We start from the raw sequence: 16,745 nt of genomic DNA on the forward strand, positions 1-16,745 counted from the left end.
CACCCATCTGCCACCACAACAACACTAATTGCATGCCCTTTGTGTCCCCACAGCCGTTTCAAGTGACAGTGATACTGCACAACAGGCCAGCCAATCTGCACCGGCAAGTACACAAGCCACCGCCACCACACAGGAGGATGCTGCCGGCAGTTCTGCACCTCTGGCCACATTACCAGCCACTACAGATGTGCCGCCCACCACCACCACCGACATCCCCACCGTCTCCACACTGCCTGAGTCTAGACAGGTGCCACGGGAACCTATCATGGCCACCCAACACAACACCGAAGGCAGCAGCACTGCAGAGGGGGCGGCCTGCAGTGATTACAGTGCTCCGCAAGAGCACTCTGAAACGGGGCCACAGGGGGAGATGGCCACATTGGAAGACCTGGGCTCCTTCCATGAGCTGGAGTTCAGCCCCACATCACTGAGGAGTCCCATGAGGTCGCCCACCCCATCCATGGCCGAACTGAATGCCCGCATGCAGCGGATGGAGGAGCAGCAGGCTACCATCACCCAGCTGGTGGAGAGGCAGCTAGAGGAATCCAGGCTGCAGAGGGAGAGCTACAGCGCCTCAGTGCGTCGCCTGTCGAGGTCCATCGGAAGCTTTGCGAGCACTATAGTAACCCTTGCACGCCATGTGCGGGAGGGCAACGACCACACCTCCAGGCTTGTAGAGGCCATGTTGGTTGGCCAACAGGCAAATCTGGCACGGATGCCCTCAATCCCAGATTCTGCGCAATCAAACACAACCACCCCATCCAGCTCCACTACTGCCAGTCCAAGGAGGCGCTCGAGTAGGCTAACGGGTCCCTCGGGCAAGGTTGCACAGGCACAGAAGCGCACACAGAAGTGATGGCATGTGTGTGGGGCAGTGCAGGACACATGTGGACTACAAGGGTGTGAGAGGGGTGGGCACGTTTGGGTGGTGGGTGGCCCCGGGTGTACAGCTTCCCTAACCAATGCACCTCCTTCCCTGTTGTTATTACATCAATACATCACCATTTCGAATCAAGACATACATGTGTGGACATTGATCATTTATTTTGCAGTGCAACTATTAATTCATTGTCGTCACCATGTTCGTGCATTTCTGTGAATGTGCTGTGACTCAAAAGTAAATGCGAATCAGGGCATCCCGTGCTCTCTGGCCGTCATGTGGACCCCCAGGGGGAGGCGGTGCCATCCCATCCCCATCTCCATCGCCATCGCCATCGCCATCTCCATCCCCATCCCCATCTTCCTCATCTGCGTCTGGTGGCATTGGGATGTTCCTGCGCAGGCATATATTGTGCAGCATGGCACATACGAGCGTGATTTTACCCGTCTTCACTGGGCTGTACAGCAGTGATCCGCCAGATCTGCTCAGACAGCGGAAACGGGCCTTCAGCAGTCCGAATGTCCTCTCAATCATTCCACGTGTGCGGATATGTGCCCTATTGTATGCCTCTTCATGCCTGTTCCTTGGTCTCCGTACAGGTGTCATCATCCATGGCGTGAGTGCATATCCCGCATCACCTACATGGGATGTAGATGGGGGAACATGTCAGTGTTTGTGGCATCATGTCCTCATCTGCTGCTGTGCATTCTTGTATCATCATTCATTCATGCATATGTACCATGCAGTGTATGGAGGTATGTTTTGGGCATCACGATGTATGTCGCTAACTGGATATGGGCCTACACATTAACTTGCATGTTTACTGTGCCCTGGGGGTAACATTTGTTTGTGTGCATGTCACGGTGCAGTGCTGTCCACACATGGCAGAGTGACTTCACTGTACGGAAGTAGTAAATACACGTCGTCTCATTTACACACCTCTCGTGCCTTTTGAGGCAGTGTTTCAATTGAGGGTGGGTGTCTGCAGTGGCACAAGGTTCATGGGACAGTGACGGGATTGGCTGTGCCAGCGTGTGCACGGGCACATTGTGGTGCCCTGTCATGTCTTCCTTCATGATGTTTGGCATCCGCTGTGTATTTGGTAGATGGAAGGGGGGTGATGCATGTGCGGTCACAGCGGCACACTCACAATGCTCATTGGCCTGGACACACACACACCACTTCGACAGGGCTGTAGCATCGTCAGCTGTACTCACCCAATAGCCATGTGCTTTGTCCGGCATAGCGTTCCATGTACCGTGGCAACGTGGAATTCCGCAGTACCATTGAGTCATGTGATGAGCCTGGGAAACGTGCGCAGCAGTGTGTAATCAGTAGCGTGGCATCACATACCATCTGTACATTCAGTGAGTGATACTGTTTCCTATTGCGGAACACTGCCTCAATTGCTTGTGGTACTGTCAGCTCAACGTGGGTGCAGTCAACTGCGCCTAAGCAATTTGGCATGCCTGCTATGGCATGGAAGGCCAACTTGGTGGCAATGACCTCGGGGAGGGTGCGGGGAAGGGCTACGTGTTCCGACACATGGCGCAACAGGGCATCCAGTACCTGTACCAGGATTTTTGAGAAACAGGGTTGTGATATGCCGTGCAGCTCACCAACCGTGTGTTGATAGGTGCCAGTGCCAAGGAAATGCAGTACTGAGACAACCTTCAAGAGGGGGGGGATGGCGGTGGGGGTGTCAATTTGGCTGCTGATGTTATCCTCAATCATGGCGGTGATGTGCAGGATTGTTGCACGGTCCAGCCGGTATAGTGTGTGGATCTGTCCTGGGGTGAGGTTCCAGGGTGAGGCCCTGATGCGTGGTATTGCTGGCTGGCGGCGGGGTCGGGCTGGCTGGGCAATGGGGTTTGCCATAGCTGCAGGGTTGGCTGGTTGCCGCCTGCGCCTCCTCCGCCTACGCCTCCTCCTCTGCGCCATTACTGCCACCATGTGCAGTGCTACCTGTTGGTTGAGTAGGCCCAGTCCCAGTGCTACTAGACCTGCTGCCTGCATGGTTCTATGTTGTGTTGGGCTGGGTGTGGCCCTTTTGTAGGCTCCCAGTGGCCTTCTAGGTCCAGCTGGGCGGATTTGGTGCACCTGTACCCTGATTCAGTTCAGCAGGCAGTGTATAACGCCATGTTCGCGGTGGCGGCGGTTCCGCTACCGTGATCACGGTATTTACGCCATTTTTTTGCCGGTATTTCCGTGTCCGCGCTAGTTGTGATGCTCACGGTGTTTCGTGTTGACGGTAACGGAGGGGTTTCCGTGCAGATGGACTTAACGGGACCCCTATTTCCGCGGTGGCGGTTGAGGGTGGTGCTATTACCGGGGCCGCGGGTCATGATTGGACGGACATGGAAACGGTGCTGGTATGGTTTTATCGGCAGTGTTAATTCCGGACCGGAGTACTTGTAATGAGGCCCATTGTCTTGGAAGCAGAGCAACACAGGTTTGAATTCCAGTCGGCCAATTACAACTTTGCCAGCAGGGGTTAAGGTTAGCTGGAGGTAAATCTGACCCCCACTGGCAAAAACCTCCCATATTACCGGCCGATATTAACAGACTCCATGGAATGGGGATTTACCGCCCTTACCGCCACTTGTAATCTGCTGGTAATTCCGGGAGACAAGTGCTGGTTACAGCAATTCCGTTTGCTGGTATTCCAGCCGATTTACCGCCAGAATACCATCAAACTTGGAATGAGGCCTGATGTGTGTACGGGTTGGCGGTATTTATGTGGAAATATGGCTAAACCCGTAATGAGCCCCAGGCACTTTATTCAGTTCTCTGTAGCAGAAAATGATTACATTAAAATCCCCAGTTTCAAAGACTTGTGCTGCCCTCCACTCTTGGAGCCAGCGGCCTGCAGAGGCGCGCCTGAGCTGCTCATCAGGGAAGGACGCGCGGCCTGATGTTCTCCGGCTCCCACTGAAGATGTAATTAGCGTGGAAGGAACAGGCGCTCTTCGCATCTCTCAAGCGAAGGGGACTCTCTGTCCCCCGCTCACTCTCTGCTGCTTTTGTTTTTCCGGATGCAGCAATTTGAATAGCGTTGAAAATGGGGAAGGAAAGAAAGCGGCGCTTTGGGAGTGTCGAGGAGCTGGAGATGGCGGCTGCTGCCAGAGGCTGCCAGTGTTACATTTCCGAAGAGATTCAAACCCGTACCTCTTCAAATAATGACACTGGACATTATTATAGCGCGAACATGAGACTTTATCATTTCTAGGCGCTACTAGCTGTCTCTATTAACCTTGTGAAGAATTCTCTTTTGATCAATCTTGGAACAGGTACAGCCCAGTGGCTCCCATCTGAATTTTATCCTGTGACCCTCTGGGCATTGACATAAGTTACATTAAGCGCACAGACCTACATAACTAATCTTTCACTGAAGTGCAGTTCGGAGATCTGCACGGCTTCCAGTGGCATCTGGCGACGATTTTTAATAGGAGGAGCATCAACACTTCCCATGAATATGCGAAAGCGCCTGAGCCTAGCGATGGAGTCCGAAATTAAGGTGGGATCTGGGATTGTCCCAGAGAGATTTTTGTTTTTTGCTAATGGGCTAAAATGGTATGCTTTACAGCATATTTTCTGTGAAAAATCAGGCAAAAAGCCACACCGTTTTCAATCAGTTTTGTAGTGTAACACATTTAAAAATCCAATAGATATCAAATCACCAAAAGTGTGACAGGAGCATTTTCCAACACATTTCCAACAAGCTTGCTACGACCATACATGTCCACGCTGGCTTCACCAATATATGCCAGTATTTCCATATAAGAATATACACATATTGCTTTGCCCATAAAACTAGTAATTACACCGTAAGAAAACATGCCCCTGCTGGCTTTCCTAATGTATGGCAATATTCCTACATAAGACATACCCCTGTTTGCTTGGCTGATGATGCCAGTAAAATGTGCCATACCACTGTAAGAAAACCTGTCCATACTGCCTGCACCAATGTGGGCCAATATTGCAGTGTAAGAACACTCATAATGTTGGTTGGTTATAAATGCCATACCACTGCAAGAAAACCTGTCCATACAGCCTGCACCAATGTGGGCCAATATTGCAGTGTAAGAACACTCATAATGGGCCTCATTATGAGTTTTCGGGTCCGGTAACAACGGTACTGGTAAGCTTGCTGGTACCGTTGTTCTCGGACCGGCAAATTACGAGTTCTGCTCGCGGGTGCCTTCCCGCCCGCCAGGTCTGACCTGGCAGGCATGCCAGCACCCGCGTGCAGACACTGCCGGTAGCACCGGCACCATTCTGAATGGTGCCGGTGCTACTGGCCTCCCCATGGGGAGTACACATTTCCTGCCCCTGCAATGGGGAAATACAGGGTCTGCCAGGGTTGTAATGGCCCTGTATTTCCCCACTGCCAGAGACTGGAAAAATTCACAAGTTTGGCGCCAGCCTGCCAGTTTTAGCGGCAAGGCTAACGGCAAACTTGTAATGACGCCCATGAATGCCATACCAGTTTAAAAAACATGTTCATACTGGCTGCCCTAATGTAGATCAGCATCACCACTCAACAATACTCTTCAAGATGGTTTTGCCTATAATCCTAGTGAAAATAGAAATGCCATGCAAATCTCCATATTGGGTTCACCAATGTAGGCAATTATAACCATGTAAAAACACTCACCATGATGGGTTTGTCCATACTGGCAGTTAAAAATGTCATTCTACTGTAAGGCAACATGTCCATACTGACTGCACCAATGTAGGTCAGTACCCTCATAAGAAAACTCATTATGTTGGTTTTGCCCATAATTCCAGTAAAAAAAAAGGCAATGTCACTGTGTGACAAATCTACTTCTGTACCACCACTGGTCCAGGGATGAATATTGGTTTCTAAACCATCAATAAGCACATATCTCTAGTAAACCAGAAGGGATCTGAACAGATTGGAAACACAAGCAAATTATAAACCTCCTTGTTGAATTTTGGTAACGTGGGTGGAACGGCAGGCTTATCCGTGAAAGGTCGTGGATCATTGGTTAGTTGGAACATAGCAAAAATAATTATTACCCAATGATAAAAGGGCCAGTCCAGTCAAGGTTGTATACACATTTCTACTTAATTATGATCACAACAGTCAGTTCTGGCACACTACAAAATAGTGTTCCTTAACCCACCCAGTTAAGGAATGCAGAGGACAGACAGTTTCATAGGAGGGTAGTCGGTATAGTAATTCATCTGAATAGTTCAAGGATACTTGGTTTGAACACAAAAGGAGCAGTGGGTCGTAAAATGTCACCAGGGGCCTTTGGAGAAGGACCAGGGGGACCGAACCACGAATGTACCTTGGGCTGTAGGAGTTCTTGGTGCTTGACAGTGTTGCATCAGTTTCAAGGCACTTTGCAGCTTCTGCAACAGAGTTCAAGATGGGAGACAGCTGTTCGGCGAGCGAAGCTGGACAGACGGCTGCAGGCTGGCCTACACAACAGCTCGGGGTCAGAAATCATTGTCACAGTTCTGGTTGGCAGTTTTGAGGCACTAGTCGAGATGCCTCGGACGGCTTTAACAACTGTAGTGTAACAACAGTCAGTGGTGCAGTTGGTTGCAACTCAAGACGCTCGACGGGCTCGAAAATGTCCTTTAAGGCAGACGTCGGTAGCTGCTTGTCAGTGCTCTGCTCCTAGCTTCTTTACTGGGCTTGCGTCATCCTTTAAGGTGGACAGCCCAAAGTTGAGCAGAGTGTTGCAGGCAGCTGCCTTGTCCTTGGTTTGGTTCAGAGACTCTCTGGCACTTTCAACCTAGTAAGCTTGCTGCAGAGCCTAGCAGGGCACGCGGTGTGCTGGCTGGGTACCGGTTCTGGAGGTGCTGGAGGGTCCTCTGGGCTTGGTATCTCTGTATCTTCCCTGGGAGATGTTTAGGGGAGGGATCTTGCCCTCTTGGAGGTCCTGGCCTTCCTTCACTGGTGGAAGATGTAAGGCAGAGTGTACCTTCAGCCAGGGTCCAATGATGAGTTCATATTTCTGCTTCTGGTGAAGCCTTCAGATGATCCGACAAAAGCCAAATAAGCCACAGGGATTGGTGTAGGCTACACCTACCTAAATGAACCAATCCTGGGCCATGTGAGAAAACTGAAGGTACCCTCACAACCGCTCCCCAGGGATCTTCTGTGTAGGTGGCCAGGGAAGGGCCATCGCTTTTGGATCCCAACCCTGGGGCTGGACATGCGAGGGAGGATCACCTGGGTGGAGGGTCCTTGGGGATTGGGGAGAGAGGGCAGGATGGCGAGACATGGTATCCCCTCCCCTAACCCTGACTTACCCTCTCCTCACTTAACCTTCATGTGTTGCTTTCATTTATGCCCTGTCTTACCCTGTAAGCACCCACCAAGTACTGAGAAGAGGAATACACACTTCCTATTAGAAACACCACTCTAGTACTGGGACGAAGAAGAGGGGTACGAAGACATCCAATACTGAAGGACAGGCATGTCCCATTGATTGGATTAAGTATGGTCAGACAAGACAAGCCAGCAACCCACACCTGAGGCCCCTTAATAGGGCACAGGTGTATACAAGAGGAGAAGGAGAACGAGAAGGTGACCCGCCGTGTTTGGAAGAGACTCAGAAGTCTGGACACCTACCTCGATGCCGGGGGACTGGCAGCTGGTGGGTGCTGCAACTGGAACCTTCGAACTGGAAGGCGGACAGCTGAGGCTGCCAAACTGAAGAGAGGGAGAGAGAGAGAGAGAGACGCCGAACATACCAAGCACCTGGAGGCAGCTGGAGCTGCAAAAGCAGCCATGTTCAAGGGAGACCGGTCTGCGCCTATTGTGAAGCCGGGAAGTACAGTTGGGACGTGCCCAGCGAACGTGGTGGTCTGCTTCCCTGCTGCAGAGGATGCGAGCGATACCAACAGTAGCAGCCGGTGGAGGAACACCAGGTTCTGGTGAGTGCCAGAGGACACAAAGAGACCGTCGTGCTGCCGGGACTGCAGGCAAGTGACGGTCCAAGTGTATGTGACCTATATTGAATACTGAAGTGAATTGAAACTACTAATTGAGTCTATTGAACACTGACATGAATGGAAAGTGCTATTTAAGTAAGATCACAGCATATAAACATTGACCGAACATTTGAAGTCAAACAGACTCACTGAATGTCAGACTGTATGTAAGCAGCACTGTGGGCAAAATGAAAGCATATGGAATATCGAGCAATCATTTAAGTATTCTAACAATCAGTGTGAGAAAACCCCATAAGTCTACGGTAAAACAAAAGACTGATGCAGAAGAGTGTCACATTCCCAGAAGAGTGTTACACATAACTAAAGTGCATACAAGTGTGAGTCGACAGAAGCCTGAGGCAGAAGAGCCTAAAAAGGGGCCAAACAAAGTTAAGGGAACACATAGTTGCGCGACCTGTAATGGGTGGACTGCGTGCTCTGACAACTGCGCCAAGACCAGGGAGTTCCCCACTGTGAAGTCCACAGACATCACAAATCAAGTCAAGGAGAAGCTGAGGGTTCCTGGTTGGCTGACCCGTAATGGGTGGACCGTGTGGTCTGACAACTGCGCCTCGACCAGAGAGCCCTAAATGGTAAGAAGCGAAGGATACTGGAAAGGATTCATGAAGAACTGTGAAACAATTGGTAAGCCAGTCAGAAGGCGGATCAAGTAGACCTTGTTTTCTTATACTGAACATTGAGTCGATGAAAGCAGTATAAGCGTTGCAGTGAATTCTTGGGGAAGGGAATCCTAAGAATTGAAAGAACTAAGCAACACTGTCTTGGGGAAGGGAACCTCAAGACCGCCTTTTTGTGTGAACTGTGCTATATTGAACTTGGAGATGGGAACTGTAAGGAAGACATGGTTATCAGAAGCACGACAGACACAAGCACTATAATCTAAGGGTGTTATTAAACAGTTTAAGGGTTAGAACATGCCTAATCCAAACCTAAATATAAGATGGGAGCAAGCTACAACCATCAAAATAAAGAAAACGCTGTCCTTGTGGCCTATTCTAAAAAAAACTATTGCCAAATCCTTAATCTATATAAGGAAAGGGTGCAGAACAATGATATGTATAACCAAAGAGTGTAGTACAAACTGAAATGTCCATAAGGGTCTCGATAGTTCAGGTCTGCTGAACTAGTGTACTCCCTTCCCCACGTTACATCACGGGACAAGGCAGAACAGTGGCATGACTGTGAGCCCCCCTTGGGCCTATAGATATCCGGAAGCAGTTTCATCAGAAAAGGCAGGATCCCTCGAATCAATGTATTTTGCTTGGCATCACAAGACTTTCCCAAGCTCTCACCATGCGGGATTCCCCTCTTCCCTGGCTTCCTCATAATACCGCCTTTGTTGGGTTCACCTTAGTTTTTACACCACTGTTCAGTCACTTTAACAAAATGCGGGATTCACTTTCCCTTGCTTTCATTTGGCATCCCTCCGTCGGGTTCATTATTGCCTTAGAATCACAGCTTATTAACTTCAGCTCTACTAGCTTATAAGACGGCGGAAGTCTTAATATCTTTTTAAACAGATATTTGGTGTGGCAGCCCTCCATCGGGTTCACACCTGCCTTTGCAACTTGATCACAATGCAGGATTTGCTACCCTCGCTCTCTCAGCATCCCTCCGTCAGGTTCAAACTTGCCATTGCAACTTCATCACAATGCGGGATTCACTCCCCTCTCTCTCTCTCTCGGCATCCCTCCTTGTGGTTCACACTTTCCTTTGCAACTTTATCACAAAGCAGGATTTGCTCCCCTCGCTCTCTCGGCATCCCTCCATCGGGTTCAAACTTGCCTTTGCAACTCCATCACAATGCAGGATTAGCTCCCCTTCACTTTGTTGCCATCCCACCATCAGGTTCACACTTTATAACATAGTTCACCTAGCTTTACTGTACAATGGTTCACTTCGTTGCCCACTTGTCAAAGACTTTTGATTGTACGTGGATTTTGCTTGCATCTTTGTATGACCACTTTGACTTTCTTTTACTTGGGTTGGCCTCTCCTAAGGCTGTCTGGTAATCACAGTCTTTCCAGTTATCTTACTTTCAATCTAATAGTTCCACTCTGGATGCCAAGCCTTTCGAGAAGTTAATATTCTATTACCGGATCACGCCGTTATTTTTAACATATTTCAGTCTTAAACTAAGGTGACCAGATTTCCAAAAACGAAAAACCGGGACGACCAACAACATAAAAGAGGGACTATCCCATCGCAGCCCACCAATTACCGCCTCTCCCCCAACACGCCCCTGCAACCACCACACAATCATATTTTCAGCACTTCTATTTCTATAAACTGTATATGATCTCATTTATGCAGTTTTGTCTGTGAATCTTGGCATGTTAATCCGAGACAGACATTTTCTCTAATGGATATAACATGGTTTGCTGTACACTTGTTTCAAAGCCAGTCTCTGTGGCACAGTCAGTAAGTGTTGGGACTTGTACCTAAGAGGTTGGGGCTTCGAGCCAATGCTCCAACTTCAAAATTCTGAAAGTGTTGTGAAAAAAAAGTAAAATTCTAATTACCGTAGCCACCCAACCCTGCAAACCCCAGAGGAGGTTTCTAAAATGAAAAAACTCCCGGGACCCCAGGACAGAGGGTGATTTCCCCAGACTGTCCCGGGAAAACCGGGACGTCTGGTCACCCTATCTTAAACACATTTGTAATTTGCAGGCTTCCCTTGCGGTTTTCAATGACTTGCTTAGCTTCTGCATCCATTTTTCTGGTTACAATGTACTTTCGCTAACGGTTTCACGAAACCCTGAAAGCGTCATCAAACGCTTTGGTGTCTTTCACTCGATAACGCCAGCTGGTCTCATAGTTCACTCACCGGTAGTGCTCAATACCATTCGTCTAGCATTTCCTTGGAAGCCAAGGCTATTGGCAAAGTACAGCTCGCCTCCTCCCAACTCGGTGGTTCACCCGAAGGAGGGCCCCCTCACCTTGTGCATTAGCAGGGAGGTTTCCTTTGAAAAGTCTGCACAACCTTCACTCTGCAGCTGGCTGGACCACGGCCCTTCTTTCACTTCTTGGCCCCTTCTACCCTGCTTCCATAGTCGCTCCAATTTCATGGGATCTGATCTCCTGCCGCTTTGCTGGTTCTGGTCGCCTTTCTCGCCTTGCCTCTCAGGTGCTCTCATGCTCTGCCTTTTATCCCACTGAGGAAAGAGAACAGGATTCGGGTGCGAGTCATCAAGATTAAGTGCCTGACTCTGCCTGACCCTGATATTGTGACATGTCAAACGGACTGGTTGTGTACAAGAAGGCTTTGTCCGTGCAGCAGAGTGTGTGTAGGAAAGTGGGGAGGATAAGGTTCCTAGATAGTACATAGAATGATGGTGTTCTACAGGGAAATCGGTGTAGGGATACAGTATCTTTCCTCCGGGTGCCCAGCTCCGACTCCCCAGGGACTCCCTATCCAGGTGATCCTCCCCCACTGGTCCACCCCTGGGGTCTGGATCCAACAGTGATGGCCGTGCCCCGGCCACCTGGATGACAGATCCCAAGTACTAGTCGGTGAGACACCCTTTGGTTTCTCACATACCCTTCCTCTTTGCGAGGTAGACATACCTGGTTTCCTCCAGTGTCATACTCCCATTGGATTCTGGGGGAAACGAAGGATAGATATGTCTACGGGGTCTCTCATAACTTTGTTTTGGTGTTGCTGAAGTACTCTGTTCATATTAGTCTCTTGGGTGTACCCTATAGATTGTGGGGTGGAGAATCGGTTCTGTGCATTCCTGAGTCAACCCTTGATAGAGTACAGGGTCATAAGAATCTGTCTCTGTCCAGTCCCACACTGGAGAGTCTTGAAGATAGTGATCGTTCTGCCAATTTTTCTGAGGTAGAAAATCTCTAGAGGAACTAGGTATCTCTTTCTGAAGGGTGGAAAAAGTGGGGAACGTCTCTGCCCAAGATGACTTCTTTAGGGAGTCCCGGGACAACTGCAAACGGTACTATTCTAGATTATCCTCGAACATTAATGTGCACGGGCATTTTGGTATAAATCTCATTATCCCTGTGCACACATGTAATTCTTACTAGGAATGCATTTTCTAGATCTAGGGTAGAAATTGGATCAGCCCTTATGGCCGTTTGGCGGCTACCTCAATCGAGCAGGGCTCTCAACGACCTCCCATTCACCAGGACATTCTCACATGAGAAGTCAACTGAAGTTTGACACAAACACATACTAAGAGTTTCAATATCTCACTCTGGGCCGTCCCACTCATCACCTTTTATACATCCAATCTCCATAGGTTCCTCTTTGATATTTTTGGCGTAGTGTCTAGTTAGATGGCCTGTTTCCCTACAGGAGAAACATATGGAGAGCTGATGGTTTCACCCCTTTTACTTCTTTCTTTTTAGCTTCTTCTCTACCCCTTCGATCAGATCTCTTGCCTGCTGGTTTTTCTTCGGGGTCCCACTCTCTGAATTTGGAACACCTTCCCCCTCTATCCATGATTGTGGTTTAGGAGCGGTGTATGGGTTTCTGATCTTTTAGCTCTTCACTTCGGTGCATAAATTGAAAATGCTTCACTGCATCCGAATGGTTTTGGGCCATTTCAATGGATAATGTGAGAGTGTGTGTGTTTAGCTGTAGGACGTTTTTTGTAAATAAGGAGGTAGAGAGTTGATACATTATTCTAGCATAATCATCTCTATTAATTCTTTGATGGTTTTATTGTTAATCCATAAAGAGGTAGTGTTTTTAATTCGCTCTCCAAGTTCAAGGGGCATTTAAGCAGGATTAAGTCTGATATTTCGTAACTACTAGCAGTACAAATTCTAGTCTGCCCGACTCTTCTGAGAAGACCTTCTTTTATAGATATAAAGGTAGCCCCTATGGTTAGGTTAAGTAATTGGTAGGTAGTTTGCCATTCTCCCTTTAGGAGGGGCCCCAAATAACATTTCTTTAGATTTTCCTCCCATCCCAGCTGTTTGACCAGTCTTTCAAAATTAAGGAAAAAATTCCCTAAATCTTCACCTTCCTGATAAGGCTGGAGTACCCCCTGTAGTAGTAGAGCTCTAGCTTTGTCACTATGCAGTAAGGTAGGTTACACAGAGTACTCACCAAGGAAGGTTACTCCGTCCGAGTGATGGTTTCTATTAGAATGCGCAGGAGTCAGCGGTTGCTCATGTCGTTATGGCGCCTGAGCTCCGAGGGACTCGGGTCTCCTTTTAGTAGAAAAAAAGACCTTCCCAGTGATTCACCTCACTAGCTGTTATGTAAGGATAGCTAGAGGAGCAAATCACCGAAAGGGCGTGGGTTTAAGACCACCGGAATGTCAGGCTGAAAGCAAAGAGGAGGTACAGGTCAGTAATCTTCTAAGATAGATCACTGTAACCCCCGTAGCGAGATTCACTAACCTGGATGTGGATGTATCCAGGACTACGGTTAAGGACTCGAAGGGTTCTCCTTCTGGGAACGATCTCTGAGAAGACAAGGTAAGTATTAGAAGGGACCGTGGGCTACCCCTGTCCTCCCCCCACCCAATGTTCCAAATCTCTGGAAGCTAAATTGGTATGGCATTTCACCTTAGCTGGTTCAGTTGTCCGAATTTAGGGTCCAGGTGGAGTAGACGGAAGAAGGGAACGAGGAAGGGGAAGGGTAGTTAGAGACTATCCCGTACGACATGAGGGACGCACTAGGGTCGGGTTGATGCACGTAGTATGATACTGCAGGACGTCCAAAAGTCAAGTGCACAGGTACAGTGTGAGGGGAATCAGGCAGTGTTCAGCAGAGGAAGTGGAGAGGAGAGCAGAGGCAATGTAGAAGGAAAGCAACAGGAGCTGCCAACGTAGGCTGAGAGCACAGGTAAAAGTGCATAGCAAAGAAGGTAGTCCAATTAGAGCGAAAGCTACACACACTGGTAAGCAAACAGGGAATTCCCTGGATAGGTAACAGTGGGGAGAAGTGGGAGGTAACTTACTGCAACAGCGGCGGTGTGGAATCGTCCACCAAGAGAAAGCAGCAGCGAAGTCCAATGCGGGCTGTGGTCATCAACGTGCGGTCAGGATCCAAGACATAAACAGCAAGCAGGAGGAATCCGGGGATAGGCCAATGGTCGTAACAAGGAGGCTGACAATGACAGGAAAAAAGACGGAGACAAGTAAACTCCAGAAACAGGCAAGGTCGGCAGCAGTATATCAAGCAATAAGAGTCACGGAAACAGGAACAAAGAACACGGAGTAACTTCAATCAGAAGCATCCGACGGCGTGATAGGCTCAGATTTATGGGTGCCTGTGATACAGCGTTGTCCAGGCGATGCCAAGTTCCACATCACGTGACCGTGAAGGGCTCTGGAATGCGGTGCTGTCAGAGTGCGTCTTGTGTAAGCACCACACTGCCATGGCAACATGCCAAACAGCTTCCAGCATGGTTAACCGGGGCTACCAGCGGCTCGATGCTGTAATAAATGGCGCAAACGCCGTGATGGAAAAGCGCTACTGGATCTGGGGTGGGGTTGACTAGTCGGGAGGCGTGACAAGCTTGTAGTTCAACTCATTTTGTCAAGTTCTCTTGTAGAAGTGCTTCCACCAGCATCTGATGGGCAGCCAAGTGGGTTATGAGGGCATCTAGGTCGGCCATCTCTTTGGAAGGTTTTTTTTTAAAAAAAAAGTAATTTTATTGATTTTTATAACAAACAAAACATAAATTACACTCCCGACATTTTCAGTTACAAGCATCATAGCATTCCTTACATGTTTTCTCCTTAATGTCCTCCCCCCTCTCTTCCCCATTAACTCGAGCTCTCCCCACCTGTACCTCTGGCTCTCGTTGCTCAGGATCAGTTCTCTTCCTGGTTCTCGGGCAGGTCATCATCACTGGGGTTACTTGGAGTGTACCCATGCAACGAGGCTATCATTTGTCTCCATTCTATCAATGGTCCCACTTCCTCCCCCTCCCCCCTGTTTGCCGCCTCGTACCACGCCACTGTCTCTGCATCTGCCCACTTTAAGAGGTCCTTCCACCACATCTCTAGTCTAGGTCAATGAGCGGCTTTCCAGCTCATGGCAATCCTCCTCTTGCCCAGGATGTATGCTATGTCTTTGAGTTTACATACGTGTCTCAAGTTACGCAGCCTGGTGAAACCCCCCAGCATGCATGCCCATATGGAGTCCACGTCTAGTTTAATTCCCTTATCAGATAGCTTGTGTTTAATTTCCCCCAGAACTTCCCAACCTCCGGGCACGCCCAGAACATGTTGATCATCCCTGCTCCCTCCTCTCCACACTTGGGGCATTTTTGTGCCTCTGCGTTCCGAATTTTGCTATAATTTGGGGGGTCATGTATGCTCTGTGGGTGACATATAGTTGGATCTGTTGTAACCTGGCATTTCTGCAAATTAACAAGAGGGGTCCTGGGAGTTGGTACTCTTGTTCAGAGGAGAATTGCCTGGCATTTCTGTGCTGGACTGCCCCAGGGCAGGAAAAAAAGACTGATATGTTTGGGATATTTCTTCTCTGTGAAAGATAGTGAGCTAAAGACTCTGGGTAAGTCTCTCGTAACCAGGACTAATGTCTGGCAGAGAGACTCCCAGGACCCCCCTTGTCAATTTGCATATTCAAGTAACTTTGGGTCTCACCCTAAGTTACTAGGGGAATCCAGACGTGGACCCCTTGCTCACTATTCTTAGAGAGGCACAGCTCCTCCCTACTGATGAGGTCCAACCAGACCGAAACACGTGTCTGGGGATGCTGTTGGTACTCTTGTTCAGAGGAGAATTGCCTAGCATTTCGGTGCTGGACTGCCCCAGGGCAGGACAAAGACTGATATGTTTGGGATATTTCTTCTCTGTGAAAGATAGTGAGCTAAAGACTCTGGGTATGTCTCTCGTAACCAGGACTAATGTCTGGCAGAGAGCCTCCCAGGACCCCCCTTGTCAACCTGGCATTTCTGGACATCTTCTTGTGATATCTTTAGGCCCTCTCCCATTGCCCATCTTGCATGGCCTCTTCCGCCTTCTCCTCCCAATCCCGCGGCAATTTGAGCGGCTCCTTTCCCACTCTTGACATAGTTAATTCGTATATTCTGGATATTTCATGCCCTCCCTCCGAGATGTCATACATCGTTTCAATGGCAGTATCCGGTGACTCCGCTAGCTCTATTTTGGACCACGTTTCTTCCACCCTTTTGACTATTCTTCTATATGTGATCTGCTGTCCCGCTTGTACTCCAGTTCCGTCCATTATTGTTTCGAAATCCATAGCCTCCCCCTCCTGCCAGATATCCCCTAGGGTAGCTAGGCCCACTGGCTCCCAATATTTCCGGATCGCTTTTCTTAGTTGGTCATCTGCTCAACATAGCGCCACGAGTGGCACCTGCGGGGAGCACGGGGTCGGGCCTCCTATGGTCCGGCACCCCTTGTGCCAGACCTCCCAGCCCAGTGTTTCCAATCTCGGCTTACCCTGCATCTCTGACTTGGGCAGCCATATTAGTTCTCGTAGGAAGTATGGGGCACTCTCATCCTTCAGCAGCCTGGATTCTGCTGTCTCGTCCTCCGCCAGCCACCTGGCTATGTATTGTAATTGCGGCACTAGGTGGTATATCTCAAAGTTTGGTAAATGTATCCCCCCTCTGTCGTACGTTTTCTGCAGTTTCCACAGGGCCACTCTGTTTCTTGTGTTGTGCCACAAGAAACCTCTGCACATGCTGTGTATTTTAGTGAAAAAGCACCTGGGCACCATGTATGGGATGTTAGTGAAGAAGTGCAATGGTCTAGGTATGACCACCATTTTCAACAGGGCCGCCCTCCCTACCATGGCTAGGGGGAGCTTTGCCCAGAACTCCATGCTGTCCTTGACACCCTCCTCTGCTTTCTCTGTATTGTGCTTGTGCTCCGCCGCCACCGTATGGTAAATGCTGATC

General features: G+C 49.1%; 1 protein-coding gene across 1 annotated transcript in view; it reads right to left on the minus strand.

The window, feature by feature from the left end:
• Positions 1 to 16,745, minus strand: part of TPRG1 (tumor protein p63 regulated 1) — a 700,518-nt gene that overhangs the window by 633,268 nt on the left and 50,505 nt on the right. The window contains exon 2 of the mRNA XM_069617465.1: positions 13,806 to 13,954. Coding sequence (XP_069473566.1) covers positions 13,806 to 13,954 — 149 coding nt within the window. The remainder of the gene's footprint in view (positions 1 to 13,805; positions 13,955 to 16,745) is intronic.

Source organism: Ambystoma mexicanum, chromosome 10, assembly GCF_040938575.1.
Source record: "Ambystoma mexicanum isolate Mex_15411 chromosome 10, UKY_AmexF1_1, whole genome shotgun sequence".
NCBI classification, from domain to species: domain Eukaryota; kingdom Metazoa; phylum Chordata; class Amphibia; order Caudata; family Ambystomatidae; genus Ambystoma; species Ambystoma mexicanum.